Source organism: Paralichthys olivaceus, chromosome 6 (genome assembly GCF_024713975.1).
Source record: "Paralichthys olivaceus isolate ysfri-2021 chromosome 6, ASM2471397v2, whole genome shotgun sequence".
Classification (NCBI taxonomy): Eukaryota; Metazoa; Chordata; class Actinopteri; order Pleuronectiformes; family Paralichthyidae; genus Paralichthys; species Paralichthys olivaceus.
Genome location: NC_091098.1, coordinates 19,751,499 through 19,771,194, shown reverse-complemented (window position 1 = coordinate 19,771,194; position 19,696 = coordinate 19,751,499). Strand labels below are relative to the sequence as shown.

Here is a 19,696-nt window from a genome sequence, read left to right as displayed (position 1 = left end):
TATTTTTTTTTCTTTGTTTGCACGCAGGGAAAAAGTACGCTCATTACTACAGCCACACAGGCGGATCTGGGTTTTATTTAAATGTTTACACTGGAATATTCAGCAAGGAATCTTTGACCAGGTCACATTATGCAAACACAAGGTTTGATATCAAGATATGCAAACCTACAGGAACCCAAAGCATTAAGTGCCCCGATGCTGATGAGTGTTGGTTCTGGATTTCTGTTGGGAGTGGATGGTGTGAGTCCAGGCACTGAATCCAGGCATCATCCATATGCAATAAGTTAGTCCTTTACTGTAATCGTACAAAATCAAACAGGAATAATAATATTGTCCAGTAAATCATCAATAGTGTCCTCTCCATCCCGGCCTTTTAGTCCTGTGACGCTGCCATCCGTGTTCGATATTTGCCCGTCATCTCTTTTGGCAGCGGCGTGGTGCCAGGACACGGCACCTGGCCGTCCACCTCACAGATACACTCCCTCAGACAGTACTTCTTTGGCCCAAAGTTTGCAGGGTTGGAGGCCTGCATCCTCGCAAGAGCCTCTGCTTGTAACACTTCTCTGTGAGCAGAGAGACAGTAAAATAAATCATCTGGTCACTGCTGGAACAGGGCTGCGTTCAACGTAAAGGTTTGTGCTTTGAATCCTCTGTTGTGATACGCAAGTGTTGCAACTATGGCAGCTGAGAAGGCCACTTTAGATGATTTCATTGGAAACATCTAGGTGCAGCTGACACATTTGTAGACAGCACAAGAATCCAATGTGTGCGCTGCCTATTTAATACGGCAGGGTCACTGCTGATTGGGCAGCATCTCTGACACACCCACCAATTGTTTGAGCAAAAGTGACGTGGAAACTGTTGCAAAATGGTGAAACAGTTTTTGAGATATAACAGTAAAAGAACACACGAGTAAGAAAAAAAAAAGGATAATGGCTGAACTCTATTTAGCTGCTTCTGTATTAAGGTCCTGCTATTCTACAGTAAATGATAATATATGTAACTCCCAGTTTGTTTTTACCTGGTCTTCAAACTGAGTTCATTTTCTTCAAGTAGTGAAGTGAGATGCACATTACATCAAGATAACTCATGATGTTTACCTCGGATAACAAGGCTATAGTCACGTCAGTGTCATGAGACAAGGACCATATGTAGAAATAAATCTGAAGATCTTACTCTGATTTGCCCACAATCTTCTTAACGTGTTGTGAAATGAGTTTCCGGTCCCTCCCTTCCACATCCACCAGCACTTGCTCCCCATCATCTGTAAGAGACAAGAGATGAGCCCACTTTAATGGAATTACACAGGTATAATGGTTACTGTTATTATTATGATTGCTATAATACAGAGTAAAGAAAACTGCACAGCTACAAACCCAGGTAGAACTTCAAGAACGGTGATGGAGTCATATTTTTGAACATCATTATTTGGACCCATGGGTTTTTGTACTGAATCTGAGGGATATTGAAGAACACAAACTTCCTGCAAAACAAAAAAATATCACATGTAGTTTTGAAATCAAACTTAAACACAAAGCTTTAACTTTTACACTAGTTTCATTTCTCCATGATCCTCATCACAACAACTGTGTTCATCTTCTATTTTTAATCAAGTTAATGGAAGTGACAGCGCGTTAAAATAAAAGTATCTGTGTGAGCAGGGGTTGTATTTACTTGGTTTCTCTTTAGAAATTATAACATGTTATTATGTTTTCCTCTTTTACACTCACACACACACACACACACACACACACACACACACTGTCGTGCTAGCAGTTAGCCGTTAGCTCTGACCTTGCTCCGTCGCTCAGCTCCCCGTGTGTGTTGTAATTCACCGTCATGATCTTCACCCGGTTCTTAAAGATGATGTCGCCTTTCTGCAGATACTCCAGCGTCCTCCTGATCGGAAACCTTCCCTTCATCGGCATCTCGAACCATTTATATACGAGCCTATTATTTAATCACACTCTGACGTCGGCCTCTTCCAGGAGCGTGTACCGGACACACGGGCGCGGTTTGATGACGTCACATCAGAAGCTTTGACAGAACGGTCAAGAAGTTATATTTTTTATTTGATTTAAATCAATCTGTATTTTAATCAATGTTATATTTAATTGCTTGCCACAGGGGGACATTATCTCAAATCAACGGAACTGTATAAAAATAAAACACCTCAATGACATAAAATATTGTTACAAAAAGCACATTTAAAAAATGAGTAGCTGCAGATACAATAACACTCAGGGATCATGAACATACTCAGTCTTGTTGTGTTTGATGAATAATTGTTTAATTCTTTTTATAATACGTGGCTTCAGAGAAGCCGGCCCCAGAGACTGGAATGCTGATACAGGAACTCAGTCGTTAATACATTTTGTCTTACATCTGCATTGGTGTGAGGTAGAAATGTAGTGTTGTGAAGAAAACATGAATATTTGACTTTCACAATCTCTTGTTTGAAGACACACATTTTACATGAGCAAAAATAATGACAAAAAAAAAAAAACGACATTTAAAATAGTATAAAATTTTAACCATGGGATACTCAATCCACTAAGGGGGGGGAAATGCTCTAATACCCTCTAATGTGGGAGCTGCTCATGGTTGACACTTTAAAGCCACAACATTTAAATCAATATTTCTTATACAGCATTTTATAAAATGCACTTAAGCAATTTTGTCATGCACTGCAAAGCACTATAAAAAATCATAACGATGCTCCGTGTTAGGGCAATTAGCCACAACATTATAAAACCCCGCTTAAAAACAACATGCACTCATTTTAATGAAATTACATGAAAAAAGGTCATTTCACGCCAGTGTCTTTACAAACAGTCTGAATAGGTTTTAAACCCGATTATTACAACTGACATTACAACCGACATTAACTTCACAAGACATAATAATTGCTAACTTCTTTATATCCCCATCATCATTCATGTTGCTGTGGATCTTTCTTCTGAACCATTATACAAGTGGGTAAACCATTGCATGTTTCCAAATTGTCCTCAAGACATTCAGTGTTTCCCATACCATTGCCTTGGGAGGGCAGACCGGCCCAACAAAAGAGAGAAAATTCTTTCAAAAATCTAATATATGAAATATTCAAATTATTTATTGTACCTAATTTAAGTGCACTCGCATAATTGTAGCTCATTGAGAGTCACATTTCTCTTCTGTCACATTTTGACAATTTTTTATAATGAGTACAATAAAAACTTTCCAACAAGTGCAATAAATCCTTCTAAAACTAAGATCCAAGTTAACTGGTGACAGTGCCAAAGATGTTCTCTCCCCAGGCGATGCAAGGGACACACTGACACAGGAGACTGGCTTCCCAGAAGATATTTTCACTATTTTTCTTCTTTTTTTTTTTTTAACCAGGGAAACCTGCCCAAAAGTACTTTAAGTACACTTAGTATGCAAGAAGCAAATTTGTTTAAAACAAATACAATTCTTTAGAAAACATAGAGAACACAAAGTTTTAGTCAGCATGAAAGCAGTGGAACGCCTCATAATCTGATTAATGTGCACTTAGCAGAAAACAGAAAAGCAGCATAGCAACACTAAACATTTCTGAACCAAACATTTTAAAACAATTCTGTAAAAGAAATAATTGCCACTGATAAATACACATATAAAATGTAGATTGAGAGGAACAGTTGTGACACTGATGCATCAGAAGGAAACAACACGTATGATTGTCGTAGAAGGACAAGCAATGAGGTGATTGCACGGCTTAGAAAAGAAAGTTTAAGAAACATAATCATGTACCTTAACATAACAACTCTCTCAAACCTAAACTCTAAGATGTCATTCTATGTAAATACAGGACATGTGGTGAATTTAATCTGCGAATTTGTGGTTTTCAGAATGTAAATTCAAACTGAAAGACAAAATAAAATCACTGGTCACATTGTACTGAGCTATGTGGTAGCTCAATGTTGTGATGGCCACTGCATATGAATACTTTGCAAAGTAATGATTGAGGTGTGAGTTACCTCATATAACTGATTAAAATTATTATGATTATGATAAATGATTATTTAAATTTTTCTTAAAGTAAAGATCTGTTCATTCGTGTCAATTCTGTCTCTTTCAAAAAAAGAGAAGAAAAAATAAAATATGTCACACTTAATCTTATTAAGTCTGAACTCTCAATTAAAAAGCACAATTATACACGAGAAAGAAAAGCAAAAATAAATAAATACTTTAAAGCACATTTTAAAAGAAAATAGTCCCATTTACGATAATCTTTGACATTTGTGTTTTTAAACACATGAAAATCCAATTCTAGATGTCAAATTCCATCTCAGATCTTTAGATTCTGGACTGTTTCTTTATTTATCTCACCTCATATCAGCAAATGATTTATGCAATAATCATGAAAGCATAGTAAGGCTTAGGGAAGACTAAAACAAATTGAAATGCTTAGGTCAGAGGGTTAAGTTCATAGGTAACAAGCTTTAAGTGCTATAAAGACGTTGCAAAAAATAAGCTCAGCTGCAGCTGAGGAGAATTTCTTTTTAATCTAATTCAGTGTGGCTGAATTTAGGTCAGAAACTCAAGATTGCAACACAGTGTCTGCTCCAGAGAATAATCCAGGTGTCATCCAGGCTCTCCAGTGCCAGATTGTCTAATCTACCAGGGATCCTGAATGACTTTGCACTTTGCATCATTAGAAAACAAGGAGCTGCTGCAGCATTTTAGATCGAGGTTCAAAAATAAACCCTCTGGGAGACAAAGAGAGTACCATGTTTACATTGACAGATCTGGGTCTTGAAGTGGTGGGATGTTATTCTGTGGCATCAGAGTCCTGGCTGTTATATTCAGCCGTCTCCATCTTAAGGATGTACGGAATTATGCTGTCAATTGAGACGTTACCTATCAAGCCAGTGAAGAAGAGCTCCTCTGTGATACTTGAATTCATGAGGCGCAGGGCGGGGAGACGAGTCAGGATACGGGTCATCCTGAGAAGGCAAAGACACAACACTTCCTGTCATTCTTACATTCTGTGCTTACTTACTGTGCTTTTTTTAATACCAACACATTACACGAGAACATAACTGATGTTATGAATGACAATTTGCCAGGTAGATAAACATGAGACCGCAGCTACGACAACAAACGTTGAGCAAAGAATAAGTGAAACATTGGCATATGTCTATAAAAACTATTAGAAGTGTTAATCTGTGACATACAGAGTCTAAGTGCTTACTATCCAGTAAAACAGCCAAAACCAAAAGTGGTTTATCTGCCAGTTAGGCTGTTAGTAATAAATTAGGTAGTTGTTGCAATAATTTTACTCCTTATACTGTGAAATTACTTTCTAACTTAAATGCAAGATGGTCTAATGCAATTCACTGTGTTACTGCTTTAAGCTGCTGTGAGGAGGTTGTGCTGAAAGGCTGCAGTTATGAATGTACCTGTACATGTCATCAGGATACGTTTTCTGCACATAGTCCTGCAACTCCATCAGTGCTTTCTCCTGGAACTTCTCAATCTGCCCACTGCTGTCCACACCTGGGTGATCTGATGAGACAAACACACTACTGTCATTCCCCAAAATACAAAATACAGTTTATTAAAGTTTCATTCTCTTCTTTAAGGCATTCTTAAACCGGATGTCACCAATCACAGCAATAGTGTCTGTTATAAATAAGATACTTAGACTCACCAGGGCTGAACAACACTATAGCCTTCAGGTAGGCGTATTCATAGCTGTCGGTCTCCAATCTCGTCATGCTGTTACAGAACTCCTGGAACTTCCAAATATGCTCCATCACCTGCTTCACCCTGTCCCCTGAAAGTTTGTCTGAGACGGAAGAAGATGTCTGGTTTGATGTATCAACATTCATGATTTCCTTGAAGTAGTTTGAGCTTCATATAACAAGAACTGTCACAACAACAAACACATGTCATCATTGTCAGAAGTTGCAATTCCCCATAACTCATCATGTCAGTAGTTGGGAAGATGCAGAATTGACACAAAAAAAACAAAATCTGGGGCATGTACCAACATGGTGTTAAAACATGTACTATCTTAAACTTTCATCATTATCTAATCAACAAGCTGGACATGTCTCAATCCTTCAGGACTTTCTTTGTTAAAGTAACATGTAACAACATTTCTTCTCTCCTGTTTATGTCCTACTGTGAAGTGCTGACGAGGCCTGTGGTCCATACCATCCTGGATGCTGCTCTGAAGGTGGTTGATGATGGCAGTGAGGATGGTCGACAAGTTCATCACGTGAGCGCACTGAGCAAGACCCAGAGTGAACAGCTCATTCCAGCAGGATCGCACCAGACTGGTGTTTGCCTCCTGACTGAAAAAGAAAAAGCCAGAGAAATGTGGGTGTGAGCTCACGGATCATTTCCTGAGACCATCTCAACTTTATACACTGTAAATAGATTGAATCTTGTTGTGTTATTTCCAGAGTCTTGATGTGTTAAATCTATTCTTACCCAAGAGCTGAGAAGGCAGGGATGGAGCGTGCCCAGTGCATGGACAGAAAGAGAAGCCTGGATGCCGATTCACAGATGTAGTGTACGTTCAGATACTCTGGCATTGGGCTGGGCATGCTCAGCTGGAGGAAGGATGAGGAATGAGAGCATTAAGGGACAAATTGTTTAAAAATATTTTTTTAAATAACTGATAGATGAAATAGATAGATGATGAAAAAGACAAGAAGCATACATGCATGTGTAACTGTAATGTCTACAACTTGACTACTATTGAACAACAATATGCCAATGTACACACATCATTTACAGACATACACATTGGTTACGTTCCTCTTTAAAAATATAGCCACATGAATAAAGACTTAGTTATTTTGACCATTAGCTTTGAGCATCAGTTGACCGCACCCACCTTGAAGCCAACATGGCTGTCAGTGAGCAGTGGTCCCTCCACCTCAATGATGGGGGTCTCCTGGTCTCGACCAATCAGCTGGATTGTTGTTCCACCGACACACTGCGATTTCTCTGTCAGACTATGTCCGACCCGTATTTCAGGTGGGTTGAAGACTTTGGCCAGGGTGTCAAAGGCACTTTGTACAACACACACAAACACACACACACATTTCAGTTCACTGATTTTACAGAAAGGTTGTCAACATAAATATGTTTTCTTCTCACACACACACATCACTTCTTTCAAAGCTGAGCAAAAATTCAGGACACGTAATTTCTGTGTGTTCTGCTGACTGACCGTGTTATCTCGCTGGCAGATTGCTCCTCTTGTTGACTGTCTGAGGTGTCACCATTGTTTAGATTTTCTTTCAATGAGTCGCTCAGGTTGGCCAATGATGTCACCACATTAGCTAGTGTTCCCAAGTCCCCCTGCCCAGACTCCATCTGAGGAACAGAGCCAATGCAGATTACATCATATAAGCCAAGGTCATGACACAAAATTGAAAAGAAAAACTTAATGCTCTTTAAAACACACAAAGGAGCTAAACAAAGAGGAAATCTACTGTTTTATCAGCTATAAAAACTAATCTAGCATACAGCATTTTGGTCAAAACTTATTTGTGGTATATATTTTACACACTTCAGAAGGAGACAGACATTACTTTGACTGTATCTGCAGAGACGTCTGTACCTTTGAGTCAGTGGCCAGCAGCAAAGTGCCATCACTTTGGATGACAGGCTGCTGGATGTTAACCAGCATCCCCTGGTCCAGCAGGCTGGATCTGCACATGACACAGAGCATTATCACAATCCAGTTCACGTCACATTAAACAGCTGAGAAATAGAACAAAACATCCGTCTGTCATCCTGATTCCAACTGACCTGGAGCCATCTGTCTCTGTATCTGAGATAAAGGTTGGCGTGGCGATGAGCGGACTGTTAAGGTCCTTACGAATGTAGATCTTCTGGGTGGAGGCAGCACAGTTGGCATGTTTCTCTCTGGGCACTACATCGATGGGTTTTCTCTCACTCTGAACAGCTGAAGAGTCCGGAACAGACAAATACGAATGACTTTTTTTCTAACTGTTGTAAGTGACTGGGTATAATAATAATAATAGTGATCAGTAATTTATTGATCTCAGAGGTAAGACATATTTGACTATTCCAAGTTAAAGTATGACTCAACTAACATGACCTTTCTGTGGCAGAAATAGGACAACTCACAAACATAAAGCCCCCAGCTATGTCTGTCGCTGATGCTGAGGTGTGAAGAGTATTAATAAATGTTACTGTGTACTCTCCAGGAAAGACAAAATATTCAAGACGTTTGTAGACATACAACATGATGGTCTGATAACCCAACTCTCAAAAAAAAAAAGTTAGTTGGACTTTTATATTGCACTTACATGTAGCACTTTGTAGTTTGGCTTTTTTGAAGCAGAAGTATTTTGTTGTTCTGGGTTTGTACCCTCAAGGTTGAATGCACTACAGCTAAATAATATGTAATGTAATGTTACATAATTTGAGGCTTTTTAATAGCTTTTGAGACATTTGAGCTATTTTTATGAGAGAACTGAGTCATGTCATGGATTGGGTTGCAAACTCACAGTCAGTCTTCATCCCCATCTTAAGGCATTTGCTCAACCGACAGAACTGGCAGCGATTGCGGTGGTGTTTGTTGATGATGCAGTCCTGTTTGCTGCGGCAGCTGTAGGTCAAGTTCTTCCTCACACTCCTCTTGAAGAAGCCTTTACATCCCTCACAACTGACGGCTCCATAGTGACGCCCTGAACACAGAGAAAACTGGTTTAAAGTGTCCGAGCATGGGTGAAATTACAGACACAACGAAGCTACATATATTAGGATCAGGAGGCATCAGTTAAAATACATACAGAACATAACATTTCCACATAATGCACATGTAAGCTTTCGTACCTGAAGCCTTGTCCCCACACACCACACAGTACTCTACTGGCTGTGATCGGCTCAAGTCCCCCTGCCCTAACAACCGTTCCATTGACACTGGATCTGTGACAATCTGAAAAAAAAGTCACAGGCTTAACACAGGCTGTTAAGTTTGCATTTCTCTTTAATGTCTGTAACCAGTTCTAAAAATGTCTGAATTACAGAAAAGTGTTTTTGCAGAAGATTATGACATCATAGTGAATTTGGCGTTTGACCATTTGGATGTTAAATGTCATCACTTCATTATTTTATTTGATTATACTTTTGTCTTCAATCTTATCATTACTTCAAGACCAAGATATTGCAAATAGAATTGTCACAAACCAGGGGCTGATATTATGGGCACAACTGCACCTGTATTCTTCCTGGCATCAGGTTGTCTGCAGAAGTGATGATGAGCTGCTTAGTGTTGTGGCTGTCTGATGAGGCCAGGATAACCTTGCCCGCCCCTGAGCTGTCAGCCGTAGTGAGAATGAACTGCTGCTTGGTAGCATTGGACGGGTTCATCGCTGTTACTATCTGGATCTTCTGACCTGTCTGCTGGTCAGTTACAATCTGGTCAGGATGGAGGAAGGAGACAGAAAGAGAGGAAGGTGGAAATGAGAAAACACCAGTGGGGTTGAGGGGAAAAACAATTACAGTGAAGATAGGAGAGCTGAGTTACATGTTGTAGCATCAACTTGATCACTGCTGCTGCTAATACACTGAAATAGAACGTCAACAGGAAGGAGAAGTGTCACATTATCTGATGCCATCTGCAGAGGCAGCAGTTACCTGTATTCGCTGTGGTGTTGTGGCAGGCTCAGTGGAGATGACCTGAAAGCGCTGCGGAGACTCACTCATCACTGAGTCTGATGGAGAGGATGACGCCTACGATTTACAAAACATTTTAACTACGGTATACACATGCAAATTATAATCAGTATGTATGCAACACAAATATATTTCACTTGACTGCGTGTAAAGCATGAAAACATTATTATAAAACACATCATTTTAAGAGAATGTATGCCTCAGTGGGAAAATTTGAATCAGGATTTACTAACCACATAGCCATTTTTTAAATTTAAAAATACCCTTCATGGTTTATATGGAGCAGATCAGACTCACAGCCACTGTCCTTCTGCACACTCACCTCTGCCTCGTGCTCAGAATCCACTTTCTGCTGAGAGAGCAGATTCAGGCTCGTTGTCATGATGATGTAAGGTCATTAGTGAGGTCTGTTTGGAAAGACGCCACAGACATTAATCAACCACAAAGGGGCAAAACCAACACAGAGGAGCAGGATTCCGCTGGGACGTTTTCAGAAAAATAATGTTAATTCTGGAATATCATAGAGAGGATGTATTGTGACCAAAAATATATATCTACATTTTCCAATTCCATTCTACAAGAACAGAAACCTTAGACAAAATGTGTGCGACGAATCCAGTCTTGACATGACACCAGAGATAATCATCACAAGCTGAATGACCTCCGAGTGTGACCTGAACATGAGATTTATGTTTAACTGAGGAAGGGAAACACTGACAACCAAGCTGCACCACACTCATCTTTTATAAGCACTACATCTCACACCACAGCTGCTTTCCCCACTCCCTCTGCTTCCACTTTCTAGGAAACCGGCAACAAACCAAGTCAGCTCTTCTACACGTCACTTCATGCTTATAATAAAGTAAAAATGTTTTATATTTTATACAGAATGAGCCAACACAATTAAGATTTCTCTTAACCAGAATACTGGGATCAGAAAACTCTGTCTTGGGTTGTTCTGTGTCAAATCATCCAACTTTTAGGCCGCACTGACACAGATCTTAATGAAAGATGGCGTGCTGATTTAGTGATATGAAAAACTGAGTTTGTATTTGTCTTGGATCCTAATTAGTGGAGATATGGGCAAACAAACTTGAACTTTTCGAGGGGTTTGACTGGTCATATGTCTTTTAACGTAGGTCATAGAGAAATGTTTCATATTTATCTGAACAGTATATTATCCACAATATAAAAATAGCAGCATTATTAGTAATTACAACATTGAATTGCCAAAAAATATATATTTTTGCTCCCAAGCCACTGGATAGTGTGTTAGAAGAAATACATCATAAACTAAATGTTTTTGAACAAATATTTCTGAATGTTGAGGTTCTAATTAAACCTTTTTAATTTCTCCTTCTTCAGAGTCTTTGATGGGTCTTTGCTCAGGTCCTGTCGCAAAACATCACAATTTGCCCAAACTTTAGGACACAGGTGTACACCCACGCCATTTTCCAAGAATTAGAAAACCTGTCCATCAACCACATATCACCACACTGTGTTTTGGCATCTTACTTTGTAGACAGCATCTAGGGTGGCAGCTGACAATTATTGACATTAGTCTGCTGATTATTTGAATGAATGAATGATTGATTTTTTTAATATTTAAAAAGGGCAAAGAAAGTAGTATCCACCGTACTGCTTGACATCAGTACACCCAATCACATTATCCTTACAGACCATATCTCCTCAATTCAGGTCATTGCTGCTCCCTTCGTATCTGACACTTTCTTATGTACAAATACATTGACACATTTTTTTTTATTATGTTACAAACTGTTTCTTCTAATCAATGTTGTAAAAACTGCAGCATCTATTGCACTCCTGACCGTCCTGGGAGAGAGGTTCCTAACATGTGGCTCTCTCTGAGGTTTCCAAGTTTATTGTTAGTTTTTCCTTAATCTTGTGGAGGGTTACGGACAGAGGAGGTCGCACCTTAAGCACCATGAGACAAATTTGGGATTTGTAAATATGGGCTATACAAATAAAATGTGATTGATAATTGGTTGAAGTGTACAGGTTTAAACATGTGTCAAAGAAAAGCATCCTTGTATGACTTTGTATGAGTGTTTATTCTGTGGCTCACCTAATCAGATAATCATCAAATCTTTTCAGTCACACTTTCCCTTTCTATCGATTGCCTCCTGTCACCCTCCAGGTTTGTTGTTCATAATAACACTGGCAGCATTAGTGACTCATGTGCCTGCAGAGGGACGCAGCTTGCTACTTCATCTTGTTCACTGATTGGTTCAAACACAATGTCCATCAAAATAGCCACCTTCCCCAAACGCATCACACACAGCACGGAACAAAATGGAGAACGTGGCAGGCAGCCAATAACACAGGAGACGAATCGTTATGATAAATATATATTAGTGACATTTTCATTACAGACATTGTAGTGCACAACTCTTAATGTGCTGCTGGTACATTAAAAAAAATACAGCTCGGGTAAATAAAAGTCCCGGTTGTCTCCAGCCTGTCCTGTCCCCGTCCTGTGGCAAAGGTAAAAGGGTCGAGTTCATCTGCAGCAGCTCCATCTTTTCCCCCTGCTAGCTGCGTTAGCTAACGTTAGCTTCATACAGTTAACCTGCGCCAGGAGCCGACTCTACCCGGCTCACCCGTTGTCACACCGGGATTAGCGCTAATGCTAATCTGCCACAAGTTAATAATCACATTAACTGTCTGTAAAGGACACCCGAGTGGGCCGTGCTGAGCCCAGCTTCCATGCCCGGGTCCCGAGTTGCCGGAGACGGGGGCAGGAAGGGGAGCTCCGCAGCGGCTATAGCTAACAAGCTAACCGGGAGATTAGCTGCGCTGTTTTATGATCCAGTATCTCCGAGGGCTTTGTGCGCTTTTCAGCCCGGCACTGAGACTTACCTCCGGGGGACGGCGGCCGCGAATTTAGGACGTTCCTCTATTTTATAAAATGTTTGTTTTGGTTTTCTTCTGTTAAAGGTCATAGTTCGTGACCCCGCTCCGCCAGCTCCGGGATGATGGCTCAGGTTTTTTTTTTTTTTTTTTTTTTTTTTTACTTCTTCCTCTTCTTCTTCTTCTCCCGCGTCCCCGTGCGCCCCCTCCCCCTCCTCCCCCGGTCCTCTCCGCGCGAGCCAGACACCACTGACGTCATCATGTCTGGTGACTTTGTGGTAATAGATTATAAAATGACCAAAACAACAATCGTTGATTATATATATATACAAACAGCGGGAGGTGGAAATATTCCGATGATTTACTGAATACAACCTCGCAGCAGTGTGAGAGTGAAGACGGTGGTGGAAGCTCCTCACAACGTTTCAACACAAAACAACTGATAATCAGATAATCAAGAACACGAGCAGCCGATTAATCAATAATCCAAATAACCTGATTCATAGTTGCAGTCGTAAAAAGACGTGAGGTTATAACCCAGACTAGATATGACTTTAGAAATAAGAGCTATAAATGAGGCAGTGAAACACATTCATATTGTATCATGGTGTATATAATGTCATGTCCCCCTTATTCCACAGAAACCCTTTTGTAACTGAGATGATAAAATAATCTGTTTAACACATAACAAGAAAAAAATACACATAACCCTGATTAAACATAACATACTTCTGTAGATGTAAAATACAGAATAAAATTAAATACAGTCAGAACAAGTGCAAACATACAGAAGAGGATTAGGGCCACTGTGGAAAAAAAAGTAAGTTCTGACTTTAAACTCAGAATTCTGACTTTTTTCTCAGAATTCTGAGTTTAAAGTCAGAAGTATTTCCACAGTGGCCCTAATCCTCTTCCGTACAAAGAGAATAGGATGTCCGGTGCTTTAAAAAACACTCTATATATCCCCAGAACACAAGTTTAATCAGAAGATTGTACTTGTATGTATATATCTGACATTGTTAATACTGATGGATCAAATTCTTGTGAACATTCATTAACCTGCACTTCCACAGAAATTTACAGTGCTGTACTGATGAAATCTCACTTTTCACGCAGTGTTCATGAGTAATGAGAGAGGAAAGAAAACAAAAAACAAAGCTCTGACATACCTTTGATTTCTTTTTTTGGATTCTGGAAAGATTTTTTCATTCTTTCGAGAAATAATAACGTTTTAGCCTCTTTTGACTTTAATCAGTCAAAGGAACTAAATGAAAAGTTCAGAGTGAAACTGTCTCTTTCGAGTGAGGCCCCAGATGCATTTTTCATGGTGACAAGCCAAAATAATGTTATAATATTGGATGCGTCATGCTATCTTGTTGATGTTGGTGCACTGAGTATAGAGCAGGGACAATGATGGAAATAATAAGTCTGATAAGAATTTATTGTTCAGTCCCTGGTCAAGTTTAACATGTAGTACTATTTCTTCAAATACAATGGTTTTACCTTTAACTATTAATAATTTATTTGCTGTTTACTGTGTCTGTAATCACTGACTTACTCTGTCACAATCAATAAAAAACTGTGATAAACCCTAAAACCCACCGGAAAAAAGTCGGTCTTAAAAACACTTATTATAGAAACCATGATAGAGACACTTGCCACATTAGTTAAAAATCTGCACTGAAATGCTTATTGAATGTAGGTAGTTGAAGGCAGTTTCTGTCTGAGTCTTCCCATCATGCATCTCTGCATGGATAGATAGATAGATAGATAGATAGATAGATAGATAGATAGATAGATAGATAGATAGATAGATAGATAGATAGTGGTGATGGTGTACTGTACATGCAGTATATTTAAGTTGACAGAAAACATGCATTACTACTAAATGACCAGCAGGTGTCGACATGCACCACCTGATGCGGTGACAGGGGAACGAACGACTTATTATTATTATTATTGTTATTATTATTATCATTATTATTACCATTATTATCATTATTGTTATCATTATTATTATTATTGTTGTTATTATTATTATATATAATACATTCGTACTTAATCCAATATTTGCAGTATACTGTGATGCTCCCTGTTGTCAGCCCCACAGTTTAGCGCATGCAGGGTAGAGGGGCTCCAGCCGGCCTGCTAACACAGGGTGAAGCCTGACAAGAGAACTGTTGGTCAGATATTTTCTCGGTCGTAGACGTCACAAGTTTTTCTCCTCAGGGTTTGATATTATTAATGGACCCAGATTGCATCATTCGGTTACTGTGTCTCCGTCCGATAGAAGAGATGCTTCCACAAGAACTCGCACATTGCAGCTATCATCGGGATGAGGGGGTTGGTGCAGCCTTTTAATGATAGAATAAAAAATAACATGTGATCTATTTACTAAACTAGTGACTCTTCAGTACAGTACACGCACATGTAAAAACCTTCATGCATCATTTTTTATTGTGCATTCAATAGAAGTCTGCATGTCACATTAAATCTGTGTGCCGGGCTGCATTGTTCGCATCCGGTCGTGGGTCAGGCTATACACGCAGACCAGAGACCGGAAAATAAAAAGCTGCACCTCACAAGCAAAAAAGCCATCGCATCATCAGAGAGGGGCATCAGGACGCGTTTCAACACAGTAGGGTGGAGTAAAGAGCCAGAGCAGCTCCGGGCTGTTGTCGAGCGTCTCCTTTGCGCAGATGCAGGCTCTTGCAGCTCTGTGAAAACTGGCTGAGCTGCGGCATCAACACAAGAGAAGGTACCTTTTTTACTGAATCTCTGTCTCCTGCTGCTGCTCTGGATACTGTCTATCATCTGCACCCGTGAGCAAAGACACCGAGAGCGGAGGAGACGCGCAATTACGCAATGAAAGGCAATTGCTTCTAGGGAGGGAAGACAAGGGGGAGACGGGGGGAGCTGCAGCAGCCATCGCTTTCTCCAGAGCTGAGGTCGGTCATGGTGGGACGGGGACTCTGGGGGTGTAAACCCCGGCTCGGGAAGCGAGGGAGCAAGTTCGGTGTTCTGCCTTATTTATGCGCTGCGGCGGTGTGCGCGGCGCTGCTGGCCCTGCTCTTCGTGGACCTCATTGAGTCATGGGTCACCTCCATGAGCATGAACAGCGTGGTGGAGCCGCACGTCGGCATCATCCCCCCGCAGAGCGTCCCCCCCACCAGACCCGAGGAATTCCTGCTCATGCCCAGCCCGCTCGTGTGCCAGCGTGCCAAGCCTTACCTCATCACTATGGTCACCACGGCCCCCGCCAACCAAAGGGCCCGCCAGGCCATCCGAGACACCTGGGGAGGAGAGGTGGAGGTGAGGGGCCTGCGGGTCATGACCCTTTTCATGGTGGGCGTTGCGTCTGGCCCGGGACTGGCCAAGCTGCTGATAGAGGAGGCCCGGGAGCGAGGGGATCTGGTCCAGGGGCGGTTTTTGGACACCTATTCCAACCTCACCTTGAAGACCCTGTCCATGCTGGGCTGGGCCCGCAGATTCTGCCCTCAGGCCCACTTCATGGCCAAAGTGGACGATGATGTTCTCTTCAATCCCAGCGCCCTTCTGCACTTCCTGAACAAGAGCCGTAACCCCTATGAACAAGGAGACCTCTACCTTGGCAGGGTGCATCTCCATGTGGCTCCAGACCGTGATCCAGACAGCAAGCACTACCTCCCTTCAGGAGCCTACCCTCCCTCTGTCTTCCCAGACTATTGCAGTGGCACGGCCTACATTCTATCACGCTCTGCATTGCTCAAAATCTCCCTGGCAGCCTCTGCTTCACCTTTATCCACACCTCTCCCCCCTGAGGATGTGTTTGTGGGTCTATGTGCCCGGGCTGCTGGCGTGCTGCCGTCACACTGCCCACTCTTCTCTGGTGGTCCAGGCGTTCCCTATGGGCGCTGCTGTTACCAGGCCATGGTGTCCATCCACCACATACCACCCAGGGAGATGCTGCACTTCTGGGCCGATGTTCACTCTTCTCCTCCCTGCTCTTGGCTGAGTCTTCATGCTTCACTGGGGATGTGCAAAGTCAGGGCGATGCTTGGGTCGGCTCTGGGATTAGAGCAGGGGTTGTGAGGTTTATTTAAGCATGGAACAGGAAACAGTGGGGCTGTGCCTCGCTTCAATGCTGTGAACAACGCAGGTGCTCTTCAGAATGTGAAACTGCACCACGTGTGCGCTGAGAAAATGGCAGTTTATTTTTATAGCTTTATTTTTTTAAAAACTATTTGACAGGCTTTTTTGCAGAAAAGGAGACTATCAGCTGGTAGTGTGAAGAATCTCACCTTTAAAAACCTCCCGAAACTTACAGCATCCTGCATTACATTACATTGACACGTACTGTAGATGTAGAACAAATGATGTTGGCATGCTGATAGTGTATAGCCAGGAAGTACTTCTTTTGCCATATAAGCTCTGACATCTAATAGCTGCTGCTGTCATATATATAGTTTATCACCAGGTGCTTAAATTGTATATGATAGTCTAATAAGATGCTTAAATGCATGTCTCCAAAAAACAGTGCAGGTGAACTCACCAAATGCATATGTAGGAAGGTACGTGCATCGACAGGGCATTAATTGGTCTGTTGGAGACATTTTGGCTCAGTAATTCTGCTGCACCAAAAACAACAGTGAAGATTATATGATACTTCTAAACGCTATGAAATGCCACAAAATATGATTTCAGTATTTGAACCTCTTGTCTGTAATGGTGAAATCGAACATGAAGTCAAGTGCGAATGAGAGTTTTGTGCTGTTGTGTCTAGACTGACGTTTAGTCTCTGCTATCGGTCAGTATGGGATGATGAATAGATTTTTAAAGTTTGCAATATGTTAAAGTGTTAAGTGTTCCTCCTGTAAACGTGGAGGTCAGTGTGTTTACACTCAGGAAATATACGTAGGTACGAGTCCACTACTGTCACAAATAAACCTCTGTATCTGAACCTAGTGTTGCCTGGTGTCTTTTTCAGAAGATAAATCCACATAATACATACTGCTTTTTCAAAACTCATCATTTCTATCAAATTGTATTGTCTTTTTGTCTGTAACAAATGAAACTCAATTGACAGAATAGTTTCATCATGACAAGGAAACTAACATGAGCCCAAACAGGTTCCAGGTAATTTGATCACAAACTTGATGTGCACTTGAACACTCATCACTTCCTGATTTGACTTGTCTATCACATTCTTTCTCGTTAACATCAGCGAGTCACCGAGTGAGTCACCGTCAAACTAAACATTTCTGTAATTAAGTCTCTTTGAAACCGAGATCAGTTCTGTGTTAACTAAAAACAATGAGCACGAACTGGTGGTATAGCAAGAAGAGAAACCTGGAGTGAAGGAGCATCAGATATTCGAAATGCTTCTCATCCGACCAAATTCCAGAGGTGGAGTAAAACCAGTCTCCCAACCCATCAGAGCAGGTATGAGGAACCTTTGAACCTATGCCGCCTGGTGACCAAAAAAAATCTGTGTTGGCGAACAGGATTACACGCACACCATGTGAATTACTGTCAGACACAGAGCAGATGATTAAGAAGGCTATTGTTCACTGTGAGCTTTGCCAAAAGGTCAGAAAAAAGTGGCTCACTGAGTTTTGTTAAGTTTTCACATGATGCATATAAACAAATGCGAGTTCAAAAATGAGTTCAAACAAGTGAAGCAACATGTAAGACAGTGATAGAGAGATACACTGTACCATTGTCATGATTAGGTTTAATTTTAAACATTAATTTTTGTTGTCACCACGCTGGCTGATAGATTGTATTGGTAGAGATTTAATGTGTTTATTGAGTATTATGCTGATTTCAAAAACAGAAGGGATAACTAGAGTAACTAGAGTCCCAAGAACATCAGAGTTTGTTAAGTATAGAAAAGAAGATTTGATATATGTATATCAATGGAAGATTCCGAACTCTTCCCTTACCTCTGTAAATAACACTCTCTTGTGAGATGCAGAGGCACTCACTCAGATGTAATCACAGATGTTATGAGAACACGAAGAATGGTAGAGAAGGTTAGAGTACGTAGGTTAAGAATGTGATAGAGAAAGTTAGATTAAAGACAAGGATAGGTTTGGCTGGTTATACTGGAACAGTAATCACTGTGTTGTCTCAGTAGCTTAGATTGACTCACCGGCAAAAGTTGTTTAGGGTATCAAATTCTGATCCCCATGTTCTACTTATGGAAGAAAAATTTGTATTGAAAGTTTTGAAACTTTGGACCAAAAGGGGTTATTGGATGGGAAAAGACATCTGATCCTAATGTTGATTTAAACAGACGTTTAAAGGTAAATCACAAAAGACTTTCTAAAGTGATAAATGCAATTAGGACTGTTGAGCTCCTTCCTGATTAGACTTTATCATTGTCAGACATACACTGGAATGAGAATGAGTGACAAAAATGGTAAAATGTCCAAGACAGTTTCGGTGTGTCGACATCCAACGCAGCCACCCTCCTTCCTTGGCTTCTCTCTTCTGTTCATGGGTCTGATTCTCCTTCCAGGAGTGCGTAATGACGCAACGTACGGCACTCTGGAGGAGGGCGCCTTTGAGCTAAATTACCCAACCATAAAATAAACAAATTGTGGAAAGTGGAATAATAACCACATGACCTCTGTTACATCAATATATACACTGGTAGCAGGTATGCATTGGGAGTGGCACATGATTTTGGCAGATTTTGGGCTAAAGGAAAATTCTCAAAACCATTACCTACCATACAAGGGTTGCTGCTCTGATTGATGCTGTGGTGTTATCCAAACTGATTGTTATCTACCAATGTGAAGCACATACGGAAGATCCTAACTCAGTTTCACAGGGGGGGTTCTGCAAAAGCTGCAGCAAAGCACATTCTGCTTGTCCAAGGCGTTTCTGTATTTACAGGAGCTGCAGATAAGGGCAAGTAAAAAGTGGATATTTTTGTGGCTGATAGAATTTTGGCGTGGGACAAACGGGAAATCTCATCTCTAATCTCAAGAAGAAGCAGCACATTGATTAGGGGGTTGGCTAGGGTGAAGCTGCTGATAAACGATGACACCGACAGACAAACAGTGATACCTGATGGGACGACTGGGATGCAGTTTGAGGGAAGAGATGTGCTCCCTGTTCTTGCTCACTGTCGTCATCATCCTGC

General features: G+C 41.0%; 3 protein-coding genes across 4 annotated transcripts; 1 reads left to right on the top strand and 2 right to left on the bottom strand.

Annotated features, from left to right (window-relative positions):
• Positions 1-43: 43 nt before the first annotated feature.
• mrps25 (mitochondrial ribosomal protein S25) lies at positions 44-2,272 on the bottom strand. The gene is made up of 4 exons (XM_020095990.2): positions 1,795-2,272; positions 1,377-1,483; positions 1,177-1,264; positions 44-563 (listed from the first exon to the last, which is right to left on the bottom strand). The coding sequence occupies exons 1-4, from the start codon at positions 1,926-1,928 to the stop codon at positions 374-376; spliced, it is 519 nt and encodes a 172-aa protein (XP_019951549.1). The 5' UTR covers positions 1,929-2,272; the 3' UTR covers positions 44-373.
• Positions 2,266-12,796, bottom strand: nr2c2 (nuclear receptor subfamily 2, group C, member 2). 2 transcript variants are annotated; one of them, XR_002203127.2, is made up of 15 exons: positions 12,574-12,796; positions 10,016-10,100; positions 9,655-9,750; positions 9,235-9,435; positions 8,851-8,953; positions 8,523-8,702; positions 7,798-7,954; positions 7,607-7,697; positions 7,214-7,359; positions 6,875-7,052; positions 6,466-6,587; positions 6,155-6,326; positions 5,678-5,815; positions 5,427-5,532; positions 2,266-4,970 (listed from the first exon to the last, which is right to left on the bottom strand). XR_002203127.2 is itself a non-coding variant. In XM_020096464.2 (15 exons), exons 2-15 carry the CDS (start codon positions 10,073-10,075, stop codon positions 4,796-4,798), a joined length of 1,893 nt encoding a protein of 630 aa, XP_019952023.2. In that variant the 5' UTR covers positions 10,076-10,100; positions 12,574-12,796; the 3' UTR covers positions 2,266-4,795. The 2 variants fall into 2 exon arrangements, 1 of the variants encoding a protein (XP_019952023.2); XM_020096464.2 differs by having other exon boundaries at positions 6,187-6,326.
• A 2,205-nt stretch (positions 12,797-15,001) lies between these two features.
• On the top strand, positions 15,002-17,503 carry b3galt4 (UDP-Gal:betaGlcNAc beta 1,3-galactosyltransferase, polypeptide 4). The gene has a single exon (XM_020095926.2). It carries the CDS (start codon positions 15,520-15,522, stop codon positions 16,633-16,635), a length of 1,116 nt encoding a protein of 371 aa, XP_019951485.2. The 5' UTR covers positions 15,002-15,519; the 3' UTR covers positions 16,636-17,503.
• The last annotated feature ends 2,193 nt before the right edge of the window (positions 17,504-19,696 follow it).